The sequence below is a fragment of the Lipophrys pholis genome (genome assembly GCF_963383615.2).
Source record: "Lipophrys pholis genome assembly, chromosome: 15".
Classification (NCBI taxonomy): Eukaryota; Metazoa; Chordata; class Actinopteri; order Blenniiformes; family Blenniidae; genus Lipophrys; species Lipophrys pholis.
Window position 1 is genome coordinate 28110078 of NC_137642.1, and position 23638 is coordinate 28133715.

Genomic DNA, 23638 nt, shown 5'->3' on the forward strand with positions numbered 1-23638 from the left:
AGGGAGGGAGGGAGAGAGGGGGAGAGGGGGAGAGAGGGAGGGAGGGGGAGGGAGGGAGAGAGGGAGAGGGGGAGAGGGGGAGGATTAGAGGAGATTGGAGAGGATCAGGGTCAGAGAGAGAAATGTCCTATTTATGTTGATAAAAAACTTCTTGTTTTGCAATGACACACACACACACACACACACACACACACACACACACACACACACACACACACACACACACACACAGAAGCATTAAGTCTGCAGCAGATTCATGTTTGTTGGTCTGTAATCTGCTTCTATTTTCCTCTAAAACATCTCTGATCAACCCCCCCCCCCCCCCCCCCCCCCCCACACACACACACACACACACACATTAAGCCCCTCCTGTTTCCCAGGCCCAACAGGAAGTGAAGTCATGGTTTGAATGGTGTGAGCAGGAGCGTGTGGTGTGTGTGTGTGTGTGTGTGTTTGTGTGTGTGTGGTGTGTGTGTGTGTGGAGTCAAACTGGAACCACCAACACTTTAACGAGCCTGGCTTCAGTCATTAGGGGGTGAAGGTGGAGTTCTGCTGCCCCCTGGTGGTCAACAGGAAGAAAAACACCACCAGTTTGTTGCTTGGTGTACTGTGTCCACCTGTGTTGCCACAGTTACCATGGACAAGTAATCTGATTACTAGTTACTCCTTTAAAAAGTAACTTGTGTACTTTAGCAATTACTTGTTTTTAAAAGTAACTAAGCTAGATTACAAGTTACTTTTATAGTTAATTTGAGCAGCTTCCAACAACATGAAAACCACTGCCTGCTGGTACACATTTAACCTTTGACCTTCACTCTTTGTTGTATTTATGTCTGACTCATGGTTTTAGGATCAGATTTAGACGAGCTTTTAATTACCTCTACTCCCGGGGGCCAATTAAGTCTTATATTGATTGATTGACAAAAGGGGCGGGTTTACTGCCAATATCTTTTTTTTTTCCAAGAAAATTACAAAAGTAGTTTAACATCCCTGCAGCTGATCTTGTTGACATGATTTAGTGATGAAGTTTGTTGGTTCTGATTCTTTTGTGTTTCCTGAACGCACCGTTAGAGTGAGCTGGCTTGTGACTGGCTGAGAGTGGAGAGTTGTAATGCCCCAATAGTACCGCTACAATAGTAATGCTACAATAGTAACGCTACAATAGTAATGCTACAATAGTAATGCTACAATAGTACCGCTACAATAGTAATGCTACAATAGTAACGCCCCAATAGTACCGCTACAATAGTGACGCTACAATAGTAATGCTACAATAGTGACGCTACAATAGTACCGCTACAATAGTACCGCTACAATAGTAATGCTACAATAGTAACGCTACAATAGTAACGCTACAATAGTACCGCTACAATAGTAATGCTACAATAGTGACGCTACAATAGTACCGCTACAATAGTAACGCTACAATAGTACCGCTACAATAAGTAATGCTACAATAGTAACGCTACAATAGTAACGCTACAATAGTACCGCTACAATAGTAATGCTACAATAGTAACGCTACAATAGTACCGCTACAATAGTAACGCTACAATAGTAATGCTACAATAGTACCGCTACAATAGTACCGCTACAATATCAATGCTACAATAGTACCGCTACAATAGTAATGCTACAATAGTAACGCCCCAATAGTACCGCTACAATAGTGACGCTACAATAGTAATGCTACAATAGTACCGCTACAATAGTAATGCTACAATAGCAATGCTACAATAGTACCGCTACAATAGTAATGCTACAATAGCAATGCTACAATAGTACCGCTACAATAGTAATGCTACAATAGTAACTCTACAATAGTAATGCTACAATAGTACCGCTACAATAGTAATGCTACAATAGTAATGCTACAATAGTAATGCTACAATAGTATTACTGACACTCTCTTCAGGTTGCTAATGCTAATGCCTGGATAATGCTAACTTCACTGGGACTCATTAGCTGCTCATGCTAACGCTATCCCGGGTGGAATCAGACAGACGAGGAGGCGGGGTTCTGTGTTTTTCTTCGTCTAGAAGCTTTATTGATAACTGTTTACATCTCACAATGCATTCCACAAACACGACTCCCGGCTGGAAGCTTTTTATCGTCACAATTGAAGTATGAAGTTTATCATTCACAATTATACTTGCATAACAAAACAGATGCTCGAAGGATTTTTCTCCCCAAAGTCACGTCCAGGTGCAACGTCATTTAAAGATACCGGCTCCACACACAGAATGGTTACGCACTTTTTATTTGAATCCCTTTTTTTTTGTATTTTTTTTCTTTTTCGGATGAATGTAAACGTGTCGCTTCCAGAGTTTTTATCTACTCAACAGCTGCGATGACGTGAACGAACCACTCAGATGGATCTTTTTATCCGTCGGCAAAGTTTTCTAGATGTTTCTAGCTAGTTACTCAGAAGCGATGATGAATGATTTTTTTTTTAAATGGTAGAATAAGCCCCGCCCCCTCCCCCTCCCCCACCGTTCGTCACGTCGAGGCGAAAAACCACGAAACCCAACAGAAAAGAGGTCGAGGGGTTAAAATGACGCAGCGAGGATTTAAAGAGCGGATCGTCGTCCGCCGGCGGGAAACTCAAGACCCATGATGCACTGGGCCGGGGGAGGGGGCGGAGACGTGCATCGTCGTCATAGAAACAAACATTTCAAAGCTTTATTGAAACGAAGAGGCGGACGACGGGAACGTTTCCCCACAAAAACACACAAAAAAAAAAAAGGAAACTGGAAAGAAAAGTTTTATTAATTCAACAGATACAGTTAAAAGGGCCGCGTCCACGCCTCCCCCCTCCAGCAGTCAGTCACTGCCCCCCTCCCTCACCCCCCCACCCTCACATCCAGCTCAGGACTTCCTGATTCCAAACTGTCACTTGCCGTTTCCTTCACTCGGTTTTACGCTTCATCCCGGGAACCTTTGCCTGAATCCTGCAAACAAAACCACCACAGAAGAAGAAAAACATCAAAACCAGAGAAATGTGAAATTTAAAAACATTCCGGAAGGTTCCCGTTAGAAAACTAACATAAAATAATGCTCCTGATGCTCGAGGGGAGCTAACAGAAGCTAACGAGCTAACAGGAGCTAACAGGCTAACCAGGAGCCAACAGGCTAACCAGGAGCTAACAGGCTAACCAGGAGCTAACAGGCTAACCAGGAGCTAACAGGCTAACCAGGAGCCAACAGGCTAACCAGGAGCTAACAGGCTAACCAGGAGCCAACAGGCCAACCAGGAGCAGAGGGAGAGGTAAAATGTAGGCGGGGTTTAGAGCTCCTCAGATATGTGGCGTTGCAGCAGTGATCTCAGCGGGGCGACAGACCTGGACCTCCTGAATCCTCCGTTGTTGTTTACATCCTCTCTTTGCTCTCGTTGTTTACTTCTTTTACTTTTATGTTTTGCCGCCACAGAGCTGCAGCTGAACCTCCATGTTGGTTCTGAGAGCGAACGTCGCCCGGTCGGTGCCGGTGTCGCTCCGCTGGTTGTGGCTGCTGCTACTTCCACATGGAGGCAGAGATGGTGGACGTGATGCCAGGACAGACACCGGGGCTCGGACCAGCGCCGGCGTCCCGGAGCACCCGCAGGTTCCAGCATCGGGGAACCGGAGCTCCTCTGTCCTGCCCCACGTCTGCTCCAGAGTCCCGGTCTCTGTCCTGCCCCACGTCTGCTCCAGAGTCCCGGTCTCTGTCTGCTCTTTAGTGACCAACATGAAAGTTGTGCAGCAAAAAACTAAAGTCCTGAGTACCCGACGGAGGGGCAGTGGAGAAGCCTCCACCTTTGCAGCGGGATTTTCAGGGAAATCCCAAATTCTTGCGACGGAAACCCGAACCGAACCGAACCGAACCGGACCATACCAGGCCATTCCTGCACTTTTTGTCCAGTGGAAACACGCCTTAAGTGGCACTATCAGGAGCTAACAGGCTAATCAGGAGCTAACAGGCTAATCAGGAGCTAACAGGCTAGTCAGGAGCTACATCCGACCCGAACTCCAAACTGAACTTTTGGAACAAAGTTTTAAATATTCGATTCACACAGAAAAATGTTTCTAAAACGTCCGAAAACCGTCAACTTCTGACAGTGAAGCTAACATGCTAACAGTCTAATCAGGCCTGTAGTTCCACTTTGCACCACCAGATGGTGTGCTGAGTCATAACCTGTGTCTGAAGCTAACCAGCTAACTCGCTCGCCATGAAAGTCACCATATCGAGTCAAACAGGAAAAAGATGTTCAGGCTCTTTGTTTAGAATTAATCACTTTAAGCAACTTTTCAGTTTAAGAGTTTAAACTAAATTTCACCTTCAAATTTAAACTCGTTTCTAGTAAAACAACAAAAACTAGAAAATGACTCGCCCAAGAAAATCAAAGCCGAATTACGTCAAGTGAAAACAACGATAAAAGATATTTAAGAATGAAGAGACTCACTTTCCCATCACGTCTTTGATTTGATTGTTGACCAGAGAAACATAATGATCGATCTGCGCCTGAAACACACACACACACACACCTGTTAACACACACACACACACACCTGTTCACACACACACACCTGTTCACACACACACACCTGTTAACACACACACACAACTGTTAACACACACACACAACTGTTAACACACACACACAACTGTTAACACACACACACAACTGTTAACACACACACACCTGTTAACACACACAACTGTTAACACAAACACACACACACAAAACTGTTAACACAAACACACACACACACAAAACTGTTAACACTGTACACACACAAAACTGTTAACACTGTACACACACAAAACTGTTAACACTGTACACACACAAAACTGTTAACACTGTACACACACACACACACACACAACTGTGTACACACACACACACACACACACACACAACTGTACACACACACAACTGTTAACACACACACACAACTGTTAACGTACACACACACACAGTACCTGGTGCTTCTCGTAGATGATTGGGCAGATGAACACTGCAATCACACCTGAAGAAAAAGAGTTTGACCTTGTGACCTCCCTCAGTGACATCACTCACAGCTGCAGTGCATGATGGGAAGTGTGGTACTCACCCAGGATAAGAACAGTGAGACCGTTAAAGAGAGCGCCGACGTAGGTCAGAATCCACATGAAGACGGCAAACTGAGAGAGAGAGAGAGAGAGAGAGACAGAGAGAGAGAGAGAGACAGAGAGAGAGACACAGAGACACAGAGAGAGAGAGAGAGAGAGATAGAGACAGACAGAGAGAGAGAGACACAGAGAGAGAGAGAAACAGAGAGAGACAGAGAGAGATAGAGACAGACAGAGACAGACAGAGAGAGAGAGACAGAGAGAGAGACACAGAGACACAGAGAGAGAGAGAGAGAGAGATAGAGACAGACAGAGAGAGAGAGACACAGAGAGAGAGAGAGAGAGAGAGAGAGAGATAGAGACAGACAGAGAGAGAGAGACACAGAGACACAGAGAGAGAGAGAGAGAGAGAGAGAAAGAGAGAAAGAGAGACAAAGAGAGAGAGAGAGAGAGAGAGCGAGACAGAGAGCGAGACAGAGAGCGAGACAGAGAGCGAGAGAGAGAGCGAGAGAGAGAGAGAGAGAGAGAGAGAGAGAGAGGTTCAGTGTCTGTAAACCACCTGGTGAGCAGGAAGCGTTCTGATTGGTCCTCACCTTGATGGAGTCCACCAGGTCCTCCACCAGGAACAGACGTCTCAGTTCTCCGATCAACTTGTTGAGTTTGTCCAGAGCCAAGTCACTGTACTTATGGACCAGGTCCTCGGACAGCGCCACCTCCTGGTCCAGGTACTGCCTGCAGGAGGAGGAGGAGGAGGGTGTTACCGTCAGTGTGTGTGTGTGTGTGTGTGTGTGTGTGTGTGTGTGTGTGTGTGTGTGTGTGTGTGCTGACTTGAAGGGGTGTCCCTCGTCAGACTTCTGGATGGCCTGCAGGATTCCTCGGTATATCCTGAAGCAGATGGTGACGGAGAGCAGAGCCAGGCCGATGTAGGAGCACACACTGACGATGCTGCACACCGTCAGGGACAGCAGCAGCAGCAGGGCGGCGCCAAACACCACGCCGGTGGTCTTCACATCGCGCCAGTACAGCAGGTCCACCACTGAGGAGAGAGGGGGAGGAGCCAATCACACAGCAGCTCCGAGGGGGAGGGGCTCAATCTCAGGTAACACCGATCTTTAAAAAATAAACTGGTTCTGCTCATTTCAATCATTTCTACACTTTAATATTTATAATAGTTGTTCCCTCCACATTAAGAGTGACCGTAGTGAAAGCTTGACTCAAGATATCATTTTTTTAAAACATGATTAAAGAAGGTGGAACAGTGGCAGGTGCACTCGCCCTGACGGGGGAATCGAACCGCTGTCCCGCCTGTTCCAGAGAGGTCAAAGGTCATAAGCTGCCTCACATAACCTTGAGAAGTAAAGAGCACCGACGCCGAGCCCTGAGGGACGCCACCAGTGACTCCTCCTCCTCCTCCTCCTCGGACTAAAGCAGAACAGGATGGTTTCTACATCACAAAAAATAAGTTTGTTTTTGTTCAGAGAGAAACTTTGTTTATTAAATATGAAACTTGATTAAAGTCGAATGTGAGCATCATTTTTGTATGAATGAGTGAAAAGACGACTGTGTGTGTGTGTGTGTGTGTGTGTGTGTGTGTGTGTGTGTGTGTGTGTGTGTGTGTGTGTGTGTGTGTGTGTGTGTGTGTGTGTGTGTGTGTGTGTGTGTGTGTGTGTGTGTGTGTGTGTGTGTGTGTGTGTCTGGTTTCAGATTCCTGGCCGGTCAGTGGACATTATTAGAAGTGAAGGAGTCCTTCAAGACTCTAAAAGTAAATAAATAAAACTTCACATGAAGTGTTTGAAGAAGTTTCTTTATGTTAAACATGTTTCTCTCTTTAAATGTCTAAAAAAAAACAAAAAACTGTCTAAATGACAATTTCTCAATTTTTACACCAGATTTCCTCCTGAAGGTGTCAAATATCAGATGACATCATCCAGCAGGGGGCGTGGCCTAACCTGGCAGCAAATGGAAACGCTTCATGTCACGCTAATCCCAAAGCTAACCACATAGCGGCGGCAGCGCCGCCGTTGTCTTCTTGAACAAAAGCAGCAACGTGTAACTTTGTAACAGCAATCAGTGGATGACTCATCACTTCTAGCAGAGGTCAAAGGTCAAAGGTCAAAGGTCAGTCCTCCACTGCTGAAACTCATGATTCACTTCACAAACAATACAAAGATCAAAATGCGAACGTGACTGATATCAGATATCAAACCCCGGCAGCTCAGCGTCTGTTAGTGAAAACCATCTGATCTTCAGTCCAAAGGTCAAAGTTCAGCGCCGGTCCCACTGGAAGCAACAGAAACATTCAACCGAGCAGCTGATCAGACTGAACTGACCCGAAACTGCAGGAAAGGACCGGAACCCAGACCAGAACCAGTCAGAATGATTAAACGACTGGAAACTGGAATGAGTCCCGACGAGACAAACCGTCCCGATGAGACAAACCGTCCACCGAGACAAACCGCCCACCGAAACAAACCGTCTCGACGAGACAAACCGTCCCCCGAGACAAACCGCCCACCGAAACAAACCGTCTCGACGAGACAAACCGTCTCGACGAGACAAACCGTCCGAGACAAACCGTCCACCGAGACAAACCGCCCACCGAAACAAACCGTCTCGACGAGACAAACCGTCCCCCGAGACAAACCGTCCCGACGAGACAAACCGTCCGAGACAAACCGTCCACCGAGACAAACCGCCCACCGAAACAAACCGTCCCGACGAGACAAACCGTCCGAGACAAACCGTCCACCGAGACAAACCGCCCACCGAAACAAACCGTCCCCCGAGACAAACCGTCCCCCGAGACAAACCGTCCCGACGAGACAAACCGTCCCCCGAGACAAACCGCCCACCGAGACATGAAGACAAAGGTTCCCTAAGAACGTAAGGCAGTAGGGAATTTAACCGAGGGGTTGATAAAGTATGATTGTTATTATTACAGACGCATCAATACCAATACCAGGTCAGATCCTGCACGGAGTACTTGTACTCGTTACAGCTCCTGACAAGTACTACGTCACGTCAGTATCTCAGCTGAGGGACGGCGGCGGCGGCTTGAAGATTCTTTAATATGAAACTAGAAGAGAGAGAGCGTTGGTACAACAGCAACTTCATTAGTTTACCTGCTCAGCACCTAATTCCGAGCCATGCTACATGCTACATGCTACATGCTACAGGCTACAGGCTACATGCTACAGGCTACATGCTAAAGACTTTCAAGAGATTCACTCTCAGAACTCGGGAATGAAAATACGACAAACTGCTGAAACGTGAAACGATCTGAGGAGGACTCATTGAATCATGTGAAGCAGCGTCGCCCACGACCAAAACACCGAGGCCCCCGTTACCATGACAACGGTGCTCAGAGCCACTGAACACTGTTCATCTCCACAGACAGGGTGGGGAATGTAATCAGATTACATGTAAACAGTTGATCTGATGAATTGTCAAACTGTGATTACATCCTCCCTGTGTGTGTGTGTGTGTGTGTGTGTGTGTGTGTGTGTGTGTGTGTGTGTGTGTTAGATAACACACACTGATCATCTCCTCGTCAGACTGAACAAGAACAAAGTTTGTGTTCCAGAACAGGAACCAGCGGCTCCATGAGCAGATAACGACTCTCCTCCAGCACAAAGTTCACAGCGAGCATGAGAACGAGGTCACGTGACCTTCAATCTGACGGAATTCAGTAAGTGAAGAAATCTACTGACGTGAGGAACCTGAAGAGAACAAAGTGTCTCCAGACGAGGTCCAAATGGACAAACTGTGGAGGGGGGGGGGGGGGGGGGGGGGGCAGGGGGAGTCTGAGCCCTGGGGCCCTGCTGCCCCCAGCTCCGCCCTGCGGGGTAAAAACAGGCTTTGGGGGCATTTAAAGTGGAAACCTGCCGGCTTCCGTCGGTTCAGACCGTTAGCTCCGTTAGCCGCAGCTAGCCCGCTCCTCCGCACCTCCTGCCCGGGTGGAGGAGCCCGGGAGCCCCGGAGCCCCGGAGCCCCGGGTGGAGGTGAGGAGGGGGAGCAGCGCTCCAGCAGTGGCCGCCTGGCTACATATGGTAGCGGCCGCGCTCGTCGCTCCGCAGCCCGGCTAAAAATAGACCCGCATCACGGAGCGCCAAAGCCGGCCGCTGATCCCGTTTCACCGCCCGCCGCCTGGCTCAATAATCCCCGCCGCGGTCCTCCGAGCACCGCGGTCTCTCCCCCAGCCTCCCCCGGAGGAGCGGCGACAGCCCCGGCTGCCTCCGCTCCGCCGGGGGAGGCGTCACACGGTTCCGCCGTGACCTCGGCGGCCAGCCCCGGTCCGACACCGAGCGCACCCCGGAGGAATGCAGTCGAACCGCCGCTGCTCGGAGAGCCGATACCGGGGCCGGTACCGAGGAGGAAGGACGTTGGAGGACGGAGGAGACCGAAATAAAAGATTAAAAACACACTGACCACGTTTGGCGTCCATCTTGAAGCTCCACTGAGAGACCAGAGAGGGGGGGGGAGAGAGAGAAGGGAGGGGGGAGGAAGGAGAGAAAGGAGGTGGGGAGGGGGAGGGAGGAGAGAGAGGGGAGGGGGAGGGAGGGGAGGAAGGAGAGGGGAGGGGGGAGGAAGGAGAGAAAGGAGGTGGGGAGGGGGAGGAAGGAGAGGAGAGAGAGGGGAGGGGGAGGGGGAAGGAAGGAGAGCGAGGAGGGGGGAGGGAGGGGAGGAAGGAGAGGAGAGAGAGGGGAGGGGGAGGAAGGAGAGGAGAGAGAGGGGAGGGGGAAGGAGAGCGAGGAGGGGGGAGGGAGGGGAGGAAGGAGAGGAGAGGGGGGAGGAAGGAGAGGAGAGGGGGAGGGGGAGGAAGGAGAGCGACGAGGGGGGGAGGGAGGGGAGGGGGAAGGAAGGAGAGGAAGGAGGTGGGGAAGGGGAGGAAGGAGAGCGAGGAGGGGGGAGGGAGAGGAGAGAGATGGGAAGGGGGAGGAAGGAGAGGAGGGAGGGGGGAGGGAGGAGAGCGGGGGGGGGAGAGCGAGTCGGGGGAGGAAGGAGAGAGAGAGAGAGAGGAGGGGGAGAGGAGACGGAGGGGGGAGGAAGGAGTAGGGAGAGAAAATAGACCCCCTCCTTCAAGAACCTTTGGGGGGGGGGGGGGGGGGGGGGGTGATGCTGCAGATTTTTGAACTAAGCTCTTGAAAAATACAGGATTCTAGAAAGAACCTACAGGATCTGGGGGGTCGAACAAGGACGGGTGGAGCAGGTCCATCATGACTCTATAAACTTACTGTAATAATTCATCTCACGTTCTAACAAACTGTCAATAGGAACAGTTAATCCAGTTAATCCAGGTTAAAACTAAACCAGTCCTTTCAGGCTTCCATCCTTTAGTCCGTCAGGAGAACCTTATGGTTCCGTTCCAGCAACAAAGAAAAGTAAACCCAAAGCTGCTGTTGGGTTTAGTCTGTTTACACGACAACGGAGCCACCGGAACCTTTAAACACCAGAATGTCCGTGTTCTCTGCTGCCTGTGTGAGATGAAACCAACAGCACCCACTGGTGGCCTGGCATGACAACTACAGCGTCGTTCAGCGTTTCTGCCAAGATCATTTTGAAAATGTTGCTGCATGAACGGGGATTTTTTTTTTAAACAAACAAGAAAAAGTAACTTGAAGTAGAACCCTCTCACTGAGAACACGGAACACCGCAAGACGAAGGATGAAGCAGAAAACCAGAACATCTCAAACTATCTTCGAGATTTAAAACCTCAAATCAGTCATTTTGTTCAAAAAATCACAACAAACAATTATAAAACAAAAGTTAGAGTTAAACCACAAAACTATGAAAAGAACCAAAACTTTCCAAAGAGAAATAAAAGCTGCAGAAACACATGATGTCGTCAAATCACCCCCCCCCCCCCCCCGCCCCCACAGGTCAAAGGTCAGAGGAGCTGCAGCAGCAACAACATGACAAACAACCAGACACACACACACACACACACACACACACACACACACACACACACACACACACACACACACACACACACACACACACACACACACACACACACACACACACACACACACACACACACACACACACACACACACACTACCCTGCTCCCTCCACGGTTTGCTCTCCTTCTCGTCCATGGCGTCTGGTCGGTCAGCTTCGAGCACAGCGAGTGTGTGTGTGTGTGTGAGGAGAACCGAGTGTGTCTGCAGGAGGAGGAGGAGGAGGAGGAAGAGGAGGAGCAGCACCTGTGTGAAGCCTCCTCAAGCTGCAGTCAGTGAATAAAGTCCATCAGCTTATCTGCTGCCAGCAGCTCTGACACAGCAGCTGCTGCTGCTGCTGCTGCTGCTGCTGCTGCACCTCCACCTTGCGCCCCCTGCTGGACACACTCAGAAACTACACACACACACCTTTACAAGTTTCCAGTAAAACAAATTGTGTTTTCCTCATTAAAAAGAATCAAGTTAATTAATAAGTTAATTAGAATTAATCTAATTTGTTTAATGTCTGGAATATTTGCATGTTTTTCTGTTTATCAATTATTCTAATCATTTACATTTATTTAATTACACATTTGGTTTTATTTCCCCATTGGGTTTAAATCTGAAAACATAAATTTTCAAAATTCAAATTAGCTGCCAATATTTAATAGTTTGTTATTTTCTATTCACGTGATCGAGTGTAAATGCTCCTTCCCTCCAGAGGGGGGCGCCAGAGAGACAGGAGAGCAGCACAGGGCCTCCTCTTACATAACAAGACATTTACCTCCTGGATCGAACCGTTGGAGGAGCTGCCAGTGTCGCAGTGCGGGGGGGCGGGGAGGGGGGGCTGTCACTGAAGCCCCCCCCGCCCCTCTCCTCCTCCTCCGAGTCGATCGATGGGGATAAATAACCCCGAGTCATCCCCTTAATCAAATCACGACTCTGCAGTTTTGCTGTTCTGACTCAGACTGGTGCGGCAGCTTCCTGTTACACTTCAAACTAAAATCTCATTAAAAGGTCCTCTGGGCTCAGCTTTTCAGAGTAAAATCCCGAGGTTATCGGTGGCAATCAAAATAAACCGCCAGCGACCCGGACCGGCTGGGACTCGTTTTATTGTGAAGAAACTGCTGCTAGCTGCTTAGCATGCTAACTCCAGGAGCTCAACGACGTAAAGGCGTCAATGGAACAATATTGTGATTCTTTATCAACTTTTGTTTTGAAGTCTTAAGTGTCCAGAGGGTCCAGAGGGTCCAGAGTGTCCAGGACAGATTCCTGACAGTCGAGCTCAAGAAAACTCAGGAATCCTCATTAAAACCAGGTTCAGGTTTCCTTCTTTAAATAACCGCTGCTGGCATTCCATGACTCAGCAGATATTCACCTCGCCGCTGAAGTCAGCTGGCAGAGAGTGTGTGTGTGTGTGTGTGTGTGTGTGTGTGTGTGTGTGTGTGTGTGTGTGTGTGTGTGTGTGTGTGTGTTGTAAATCAATGCTGCTGCAGCCTTTTCACGAGGCGTCGGGTTGCACATCAGCAGCTCCGGTTATTTCCAGAATGAAACACAATCCAGCAGAAGCAGAGAACAGAGGGAGCAGCGGTTCGATTCCCAGATTCCTCTTTTCGTGTGTGTGTGTGTGTGTGTGTGTGTGTGTGTGTGTGTGTGTGTGTGTGTAACATCAACTGATTGTCTTCCCAACTCAATTGACTTTCTACGTTTTGCATAGGAAACACCTTCTCTATGGAATGGGAGGGGCTAGTCACCTCAAAAGCATTTCTATTGGCTGCAGGGTTAGGACACGCCCACTAGTACATGTCAGAATAAACCACTTCCTTTTCACTGTTTTGACCCAATCTTTTTTTTCCCTCTAATATACTTCGATCATGTTGTTTTATTTGATCGTTGTGCCTTTATGTCTTTGTCAATAAGAGGTTTTTTTATACAGAAGATTAAATGATAGTTTCAACACTCAGCTGACGGGATCGTCAGATTACACGATTGACACCTTCCGGTGTTTCTAAAGAATTTAAATCCTTTACTTACCGTGTTTAGAACAAAGACAAAATGAGAATGAGGTGAACGTTCTAATGAGACGGACAGAACGCAGCAGAAACACGTCGAAAACAAAAACGTCACAAAATGCAGAAAACGTTAGAGATGAAAATAAAGGATGCAGGAGAAGGTGAACGGAACGTGACCAGAGACGGCAGATAACTGAGGAGAACCAACGAGATGGAGACGTGGGTGAACATGGGGGGGGGTCTGGTCAGAACTGAGGAGGGGTGGGGGGGATGGGGGGGGGGGGGGGGGGTGGAGGAGGAGGTGGAGGAGGTGGAGGATGGTTTCCATGCCAGGACTTTTTTTTACCTTTTATTACGCTCAGGTTGGGCATCTTAAAGAGTTTGCCGCTCTTCTTGGCGCCGGCCTCCTCCGGTGTGCGGACGGGGGAGTGGGTGAGGGGGGGCTGAGGGGGGGGCTTGTGGACGTCCAGCTTCTCCAGCTCGGCCTTGCTCTTCTGGGGGGAGGCCTGGCTGAAGAGGAGGCGGGAGCTCTGAAGAGGAGGCTCCTCTTTGACCGCTGGAGGCGGCGCGGCCTTCGCCGGAGGAACGGCGTCTTTCTGCCCGAAGCTCAGGTCGTCGTCCAGGGGGATCTCCGGGGGCTTGGGGGAGGAGAACTTTGACGTATCGAGAGCTTCCAGGAACTCGTCGATGACTCCGCGAGGGGGGCCGCTCAATGAACTCGAACTCCTCGGAGGAGACCTCGTGCTCGGACACCTCGTGCTCGGACACCTCCTCGGCCACCTCTGGCTCCTCTTCCTCCTCCTCCTCCTCCTCCATCTTCTGGTTCTTCTTCTCCGGCTCCACCTGGAAGCTTGCCGGGTTCTTGGCCATGGCCTCCAGGACCGGGGAGAGGGAGTCGGCTGTCGGGGACTCGGAATCGGAATCCTCGGCGGGGGTCTTTTTGCTTTGGAAGTCCAGAGGCTCAAACTTTTCGGTCTTCTTGGGAGAGTCGCGGCTGGAGAACCAATCTTTCTGCTCAATCTTCACCGGCTCCTCCACCCTGGCCTTCGTCATCGGCGTTTCCTCCGCCTCCTTGACGAGATCAAACGCGCCAAAGCTTTTCTCATCTTCGGGTTTGCCCTTGTCTGCGGCTTTCACCTCCATCTCCTCGGTCATCTCCTTCAGGAGCGACACTTTAGCGTCGAAAGCGAAGGGGTTGTTAGCGGACAGGTTGATGGGGGGGTTTGGAGACTCCATCATCCTCCGCTCCAGGATGGGGCTCTGCTCCTCTGGACTGCCCTCGGAGGAGCCGGAGTCCATTTTCTCTGGGTTGAGTGGAGAAGACTTCAGGATGTCTGGAAGTGAAGGCGGCAGAGCAGCGTCTTCCTCATCCTCATCCTCCTCATCGTCGTCATCTTTCAGACCAGAGGAGAACTGGCTCATGGACTGCAGGAGGGAATCAGTGCCCATCTTGCTGGTGTCGAAGGCTTTCTCCTCGTCTAAGAAGGACGGTGGACTATCCTGGGACTCGCCCGTCTGGCCGTACTGGACCAGGTCCGGGGTGGGGCTCTCAGACATTTTGGACGCCCTGTTGTCAGACTTGGACTCTCCGAAGTGAGAGTACCCGCTGTCCGCCAGCGGGGAAAAGCCCTCGAATGGGTTGTTATTCTTCTTCACCTCGTACATCAGGTCGTCGTCTTCATCGGACTGGTCTCCATGCTGGTCCGTCTCGTACCGGGAGGGGCCGAGGGCTGCCGTGTCCTTGGCGAAGGAAGCCATGGAGAGCTTGGAGTTGTCTTGAGATGCTAGCAATGTGGAATCCCAGTGCTCTGTTGGGTTAGAGGAGGCAAGGTGAGACTCTGGGAGCTTCACCTGGGGGTTCACAGGGGAGGGGCCAGTGGAGGACTTGTCTGAGCTAATCAGCTTCTCCTCGGGCGAGAAGGAAATGCCGCTGTCTTCACAGGGGTTATGAGGACCGGGGTCTTTACCTAAGCTCAGGTAAGGACCGGCTAGCGGATCTAGGAGGTCTTCCTTATTCTTACTACGGCCCGGTCCAGGGTCTTCACCCTCCCAAGGCATGTCCTTGGACAGAGCGGTGGCGGGGTCTGTGGAGAAGGAGGATCCCAAGGTGGGGGGCTGGTTGGGACTCTCGGTCAGAGAGAGCTCCTCCAGAGAGTCGGGGGAGTGAAGAGGGGAGAGGGGAGAGATGGGAGCAGGGGAGTCACCCTTCTGCCCAAGTGCTTGAGTAGAGAGGGAGGAGGGAGAACGCAATACAGCACATATCAAAGACAGACTCCATTCCTCACAGCGTCCACCACACCTGGGGACAGCAGCTAGCAACACACGTCATGGTTTGAGGTCCAGACGGGGTGGGGGGGGTGGGGGGCTGGGTAGACCCAGCAGTAGACCTGTTGGACCCTGAGGTCCAGTTCACCAGTCCTGCTTCTCTTCATGTTTTCAAATTAGCTTTTTTGGGGTGAATTACCTTCTCCCTCTCTCCGTTTCAGATCAGATGTTTCACCACCAGTGACTCGTTCATACGACTGGAGTGAACCGGTGAGCGTCCACATCCAGACTAGTTCCTTTTTTGAGTCTCTAACGACTAAAACTTGTTGAAACAATTCTGGTGTTAAACAGGTTCCACCGCCCAGTCACACCCGTCTGCACCCCCCCCCCCCCCCCCCCCCCCCCCCCCCCCCCCCCCCTCCACTCCCAGACAGGGGGGGGGGGGGTTCAGGCTCTACCCCAGGTCTGGTACCAAATAAACCGTGCACAGTGTTAAAGTGTCAGTCTGTGTGTGTGTGTGTGTGTCTCACACACACACACAGACTGACACACACACACACACACACACACACACACACACACACACACACACACACACACAACACAACACAACACAAGCCGACAGTCTCACATGCAGCAGGAAGTTTTCAAACAGTTCAAAGCAAACAGGAGGAGGAGGTGAAGTGAGGAGGAGGAGCAGGGAGGAGGAGGAGGTGCAGAGAGGAGGAGGAGGTGCAGAGAGGAGGAGGAGGTGCAGAGAGGAGGAGGAGGAGGAGGTGCAGAGGGGAGGAGGAGAAAGAGGAGGAGGAGGAGAAAGAGGAGGAGGTGCAGAGAGGAGGAGGAGAAAGAGGAGGAGAAAGAGGAGGAGGTGCAGAGAGGAGGAGGAGAAAGAGGAGGAGGTGCAGAGAGGACTTGCCTGTAGGGAATTGCATCAGAGGTTGAGTGTGAGCTTTAGAAGCAGAAGGAACATCTGGAAAAGAGAAGGAATTCAGAAGATCAGAGGAGCATCAGCAGGTTTCTGACCCAACCATCGCCCCCTGGTGGCAGCTCATGGCACTGCAACATTCAAACTTTTATCCTGATGTGAATGTTCTTTGAGTTTTATGTCACCCAAACTTATAAAACAAAAGTTAAAATATATATTTGTCATTTCATTTTTTAATTTCAATGACAAACAGTTTGACATTTTAGATTATAACCTACTTCTCCATTTGTCCATCAGTTCTAAACAATAATCAGCAGTTGCACATCGATTAGCAAAGTTTAACTTTGATGCTTCCTCAGTTCTAAAAACTACAATCGCTCTAAAACTCATTTATGAAGCGTTTCTGACATTTCAGACAAACTTAAGAAAACAAGCTCAGATACAAACAGCATGAGGAGGAAGAGGAGGAGGAGGAGGAGGAAGAGGAATTACGGTGACTGAAACTGTTTCCGTATGACAACATTATACAACGCAGAAAAGTCCTGATGTTTGTTTTTGCGAGTTATTGGACATCAGATAAGACGACTGGAGAGGCGCGACGTCACGCTCACTGTGGACTTCAAAGATAAGCAGTCTGCTGACCGCACGCATACGCACACACACGCACGCACGCATACGCACACACACACGCGCACGCACACACGCACGCATACGCACACACACGCACGCACGCACGCATAAGCACACACGCGCGAAATCTTCTTATTTATAAAAAGAGCTTTTATTTTGAAATGTGGCACAATTTAAAACAAAGCCTTGAATTTATTTGAATTTAAGTCAGTGTTTGAAGGTTTCTCTCAATAACGTGTTAAACAAACAAACAAACAAACAAAACAAAACAAACAAAACAAACAAACATCACCTGACCCACAACTTCATTTGGACTGAATAAAATTTCCTGAAGCTCCGCCCACAAGTGTGAGCCGAGTTATAGTTGGAGGACAGCGCTGTCAATCATGGAAGAATGAATATTGATTGATTGGACCGATCGAGAGAGACGATTGACCCAAACAATGGACCACACGGTTTACCTGTGTCCATTGTTGAACCAGCGGCACGAGAACGTTCTGCAGAACCCCAAATACCCCGCAGCACTCAAAGTTCCAATGACCCTTGAATGCCCCACGGCGCTCCGCCGACCCACCTGACCTCCTGAGCGCCTCCTGCTGGGAGGCCAGAAGTGACTTCGACATACGAGCCGTTCAGACGGGACTGAATGTTCACTCACACCTGCTCCTCCCCCGCTGCTCCTCCCCCAGCTCCTCCCCCGCTGCTCCTCTGCTGCTCCTCTGCTGCTCCTCCCCCAGCTCCTCCCCCACTGCTCCTCTGCTGCTCCTCTGCTGCTCCTCCCTCTCCTCACTTTAATTTTAGTTGTTTCCATTCAAATTAATACTTTATTCCACTTCCTGTTTTAATGTTCATCTTCACGCTGTAACGTCCTGAAGCTTTATGAATCACGCGTCAATGAGCTGACGAAAGGATCCTGCTAAAGCTGCTGCTAATGCTCTGCTAATGCTGCTGCTAACGCTGCTAAAGCTGCTGCCAACGCTCTACTAAGCCTGCTGCTAATGCTCTGCTAACGCTGCTGCTAACGCTGCTGCCAACGCTCTACTATAACGTTCAGCTAAACCTGCTGCTAATGCTGCTAAACCTGCTGCTAACGCTGCTAAACCTGCTGCTAACGCTCTACTATAACGTTCAGCTAAACCTGCTGCTAATGCTGCTAAAGCTGCTGCTAATGCTCTACTATAACGTTCAGCTAAACCTGCTGCTAATGCTGCTAAACCTGCTGCTAACGCTGCTAAACCTGCTGCTAACGCTCTACTATAACGTTCAGCTAAACCTGCTGCTAATGCTGCTAAAGCTGCTGCTAATGCTCTGCTAATGCTGCTGCTAACGCTGCTAAAGCTGCTGCCAACGCTCTACTAAGCCTGCTGCTAATGCTCTGCTAACGCTGCTGCTAACGCTGCTGCCAACGCTCTACTATAACGTTCAGCTAAACCTGCTGCTAATGCTGCTAAACCTGCTGCTAACGCTCTACTATAACGTTCAGCTAAACCTGCTGCTAATGCTGCTAAACCTGCTGCTAATGCTGCTAAACCTGCTGCTAACGCTGCTAAAGCTGCTGCTGTTATTAATAAAAGGTGTTTTCTTGTTTCTCCGACATGAAAGAAACTCTGGATTCTCCACGTTTGCAGCAAACTGTTTCAAACTGTTTCCAAGGCTTCTACCTTCATTCTGCGGCGTTTCCTGATTGTTTCTCCTGAAGCTTCAAATAAAACCGAGCTTCAGATCAGACGGGCTCCTCAGCCTTTCTTCATCATCGTTCACCGATTCATCTTCACGTCACAGAGCTACAAACGAAAGCTCTATAAAGTTGTTTTGGTTCAGGATGCAAAGTTCTGTGTTTCTGCTCCTGCCGTCTGTGGAGGAGGAGTGGACACATGGTGTCTTGTGGGTCTGTGGAGGCCAAACAGAGTAAACCTGTCCTGAAGGGGGCGCCACAGAGCGTCGAGCTCGCTTCATCAGCACACAAATAAACAGCGAGGCCCCAGACTGTCCCAGCTCCAGGTAATCCACCTGAGGAGGATCTAGGTGACCCGCTCTCACATGTAGGCCGCCGGCGGCATTAACCGGCCTGTCAGTCACCGCCGAGGGGAAAAAAACCTCCCGCCAGACATACGCGTGGGCGGGGCTTCCACACTCAAGTCTTCAGACTGTGTGACTCTGATCTCAGATGACTCGCCACCTCGAGAGGTCATGTGACCAGACGGAGGACTAAAAGCAACGGAACAACAACTTTAATGTTCAACAGGTCAAAGAAACAAAAGGATTGGTCGTTAAAGTTATAACGACGTTATGGAGTTACACAAACGCCGATTTACTCGCGATTAAAACTTCTTTTCTGACCGTCAAAGTGACAAAAGTAAATATTTGCAGCTTTTTGTGAGCGATTGAAAGTTGTTTTTTTTTAACCTTGAGGTGTTTGTGGTGATTGAACCGCTCAGCGGGGCGGACCTCAGGGAGCGTCTCCATGGCAACAGACACTGACCTCCATGAGACGATGAGTCTCAGCCGCTTAGGATGAGAATTTATTCAGTTCTGTTCGTCAGCGTCTCAAAATCTAATCAATCGGTTCTTGGATGACGACAAATCATCCCCGAAGATTTCATGCAGTTCGGGTGAGAAAGTTTGTGAAACGTTATAAATAGTGTTTATACGTATATAATATGTACATAGAACCAATAAATAAATCCAAGCAGCCGAACACAAAACCTTCTCAGCCACTTCATTGGTAATTAACAGGAAGCAGAGTTTCTTCTGTTGGAACCTCATTACTGCAGCCTGGGAGCTACAACTACCCCACATTTACCCCAACTCTACCCCACATTTACCCCAACTCTACCCCACATTTACCCCAACTCTACCCCACATTTACCCCAACTCTACCCCACATTTACCCCAACTCTACCCCACATTTACCCCAACTCTACTCCACATTTACCCCAAATCTACCCCACATCCACACCACATCCACACCACATCCACCCCACATCCACCCTACATCCACACCCACCCTACATCCACACCACATCCGCCCCACATCCACCCTACATCCACACCACATCCACACCACATCCGCCCTACAGCCACACCACATCCGCCCTACAGCCACACCACATCCACCCTACATCCACACCACATCCGCCCTACAGCCACCCTACATCCACACCACATAGCCGCCCTACAGCCGCCCCACATCCGCCCTACAGCCACACCACATCCACCCTACATCCACACCACATCCACCCTACATCCACCCTACATCCACACCACATCCGCCCTACAGCCACCCTACATCCACACCACATAGCCGCCCTACAGCCACCCCACATCCGCCCTACAGCCGCCCTACATCCACACCACATCCACACCACATCCACCCTACAGCCGCCCCACATCCACCCTACATCCACACCACATAGCCGCCCTACCTCCGCCCCACATCTGCCCTACATCCACCCTACAGCCGCCCTACATCCGCCCTACATCCACCCCACATAAAACAACCAGTTTGATTCCACCCTCCAGACTAAGACATGAAGGTGAGTCAGCAACTAAATGCTCACATCCCAAAATGCTACAGTAGCAACAAGGCTAATATATAAAAGCGTCCCGGTAGCATTAATGCTAATGGACCAACTTACTAAAGCAACTTAGTGACTGAATGCAAATGTCGTCAATATACCGATGTGAGCCAGCGTTAATGCTCAGCTGACACTTCATCGTGAGTTCGTGACTAATGTTAACATAACTAATGCTGCTAACTTATAGAAGCATCAACAAGAGCAACCAACTCCCAGGCTAACTTACTGAAGTGAGTTAGCGACTGAATGCTAATATAGCAAAGCCAGTATCAAACATTTAGCAGGTTTAATGCTGAAGTACTACTGGACGTAAGCAGCGCTAATGCTAATGCAAACATGTTCGCACAGTAACATGTTAGCATGAGAGGCTAAAGCTAACCTCGTCATACAGTACCGTGTTAGCATCAAAAGCTAATGCTAACTGCTCACCGTCATGAATCTACTTGTAGTTTGGAGGAAAACCAGCGAGACATTCTGGAGTTTATAGGGAGGCTCAGAGCGTCACCTCTGGGACCTAGGGAACCTGGGGCTCAAACAAGCCCCTGGCTTTGGTACCAACCGGGTCAGAACCACCTGAAGAAGACAGAAAGATCCACTTCCTCACTTCTTTTGTTTCAGGATGAGTCAACAGGAGCTCTGGCTCTTCCTCCTCCACCAGCGGCCCCACCCTGCCTGCTGGAGTGGAGGACCAGGGGCCTGCAGCCCAACCAGAACCAGCAGAACCCACAGACCTGCCGTCCTGAACCACAGGAACAAAAGAAAAGCCTGAGGCAGCCACTTGAGGAGCTGCCAGGCCAGAGGAGGAGGAGGAGGAGGAGGAGGAGGAGGCCGCAGCAGCTGAGGCTGGCCTGTTTGGGGCGTTGGTTTGGGTGGAGACCGGGAGGTGGAGGCCGGCTTACCGGGGCCACACTAACACCACCGGCCGTAAACCGCAGCCTGGAGCCGGTGGGGAGGCAGGGGACGGTCCGGTGGGCGGGGGCCGACAGGGAGGAGACCCACACCGGATTCCTTTGTTGTGACTAAGCCGCTGCTAATGCACCGTGCTTCCATTATCGGACAGGGGCATGCCTGTCATTCATTCCATTGCTCCACTGCCGGTTATCACCCAGAAATCTAACTCGTGACACTTTATTAGGATTCTTTCTGTCACAATCTATTTCACTCCCTCTGACGCTGACGAGTAGCTGACAGACATTGTTTATGTGCCTTTGGGCAAGGAGGTCCACCTGACACAAGGCCAACGAAACCTCACACAGTCAAACGTCCCTGTCCGGATTGTTTAGCGTGTATTTGAACGGATCCACTGAGCTCAGATTAAACACCGACTCGGGGATAAGTATTGATTCAGCTCCTGGATTAAAATCCAGATGAAGCGTATGTCCGATAATGGAACCACGGTTAGCCATGGCGGGCACGGAGCGCAGACAGACGCCGAGCAGATGGACCGCTAACCGGGCCACGACGGCCACACCACCCCCCCCGGTCAAACGATCCGCTCACAGCCCCGAGACAAACACACGGAAACAGCCGAGCGACGTGCGCGTCTAGCGGGGCGTCTGTCCCCGGTCAGACCCGGAGCAGACGTCCCCGCCTCGGCCTGATCCGTCACTAACAGGTGGGCCGCATCAGCGCGCCGCGCCGCTAATCCGCCGCTCCGGGGGACGGAACGGCCCCGGAAAACACACCGAAACCCGCAGATTCACCACCCAGACCCCGCAACTCGCTCCAGCCTCACTGCTTGGAGCGGGTCCGAGCGACCAGGTACCGGGGGAACCGGAGCAGCTCCCCCGGATGGCGAGCATCACCGCGCCGGCTAACCACGCTCACCTCCACCGGGAGAGGAGACTCAAACCCGGGGACGATCTGCAGGGACGACCCGGTCCGAAGGGGACCGGCGGGAAAGTGTGCAAAGACCCACAAAACAAAGATGAACGGTTATTGTGCTTATTTAGGTCTAAATGTGAAGAAAACACACACACACACACACACACACACACACACACACACACACACACACACACACACACACACACACACACACACACACACACACACACACACACACACACACACACACACACACACACACACACACAGAATGTGAAATAAAGGTTGAGAATGGTGTTGGACGGTATTACTCGGTGTCTCGGCGGGGTTCTGCTGGTTCGGAGCGGTACTCACAGGACGCTGGAGCCGGTGCTTCCTCCTCCGTCACGGCGCGCTGCTGCTCTGCGGGCTGTGCGGGCTGTGCGGGGGCTGGCGCTGCTCTCCGGGGTTCAGTCGCGGGGAGGGCGTCGCTCTCGGGGGCGATGAGCGGCTCGGGGGCCGGGGCGACGATCTTTGTACTCTCCGGTTCGGCTTTGGGTGCGACCACCGCGGGTTCCTCCGGGACAAAAGAGAAGCTACTGGGGGCGGCGGTGGTGTCCGGGACCTCCGGCTCGGGTTCCGGTTCCGGCTCGGGTTCGGGTTCGGGCTCGGGCTCCGGTGTCCAGACCGGCTCCTCCGGCGGCGCGCTGTCCTCGGCGATGTGCCGCTCCAGGGCGTCCTGAGCTCCGCCGACCAGGTCCACGATGTCGTCCACGCTGAAGAGGTCCTGCCGAGGCTCGGGCTCCGGAGCCGGTGTCGGTTCGGGCAGCGGCTCTTCCTCCAGCTCGGGCTCGCGCTCCGGTTCGGCCTGGTAGTGGTGCAGCGCCTCGTTGAACAGCGGAGTGCTGGAGGACACCAGGTGCTCGTCTGCCATGTTTGTTACTTTCTTGGTAGTTTCTTCTAAAAAGTCTCCCGGAAAGTTTTGGGTCGCGGCTCCGCTGCTCCTGCTGCTGCTCCGGGACGGCCGGTGGCTGATCCGGTTCGGGGACTGTCTGACGCCGGGAGAAGAGGGACAAGCGCGCCGCACGACAGTCACCACAGAGTCGGACCCGAGTCCTCGCGGCCCCGCAGAAGTTGAGCAAGGGGAGCAGGGGGGGAGGGGGAGGGGGGCCCGCCGGCCAATGACCTGAGCTCTGACCCCTGAGTGACGCAGGCCGCGGCCAATCAGAGCGCAGGAGAGAGCGCGATGGGCGGGACCAGGACCGAGGCTCGAGGAGGAGCAGAGAAAAAGTTCAGGGAGTCCCGAACAGCAGCTCTGACATAACTTCAGCTCCAGCGGGGCAACTTTTACATAACCTGGAGTTGGTGCTCCTCCCAACTCCTTCCGAC

The 23638-nt window shown here is 51.1% G+C and overlaps 1 protein-coding gene across 1 annotated transcript; it reads right to left on the minus strand.

The window, feature by feature from the left end:
* Positions 1–2216: 2216 nt before the first annotated feature.
* Positions 2217–23638, minus strand: LOC308120932 (uncharacterized protein). The gene is given in 10 exon segments (XM_080481878.1): positions 2217–2951; positions 4442–4500; positions 4963–5009; positions 5094–5163; positions 5685–5823; positions 5920–6127; positions 13392–13749; positions 13751–15264; positions 16227–16280; positions 22625–23638. Coding segments are annotated over 10 exon segments (3051 nt in total). The 5' UTR covers positions 23184–23638; the 3' UTR covers positions 2217–2908.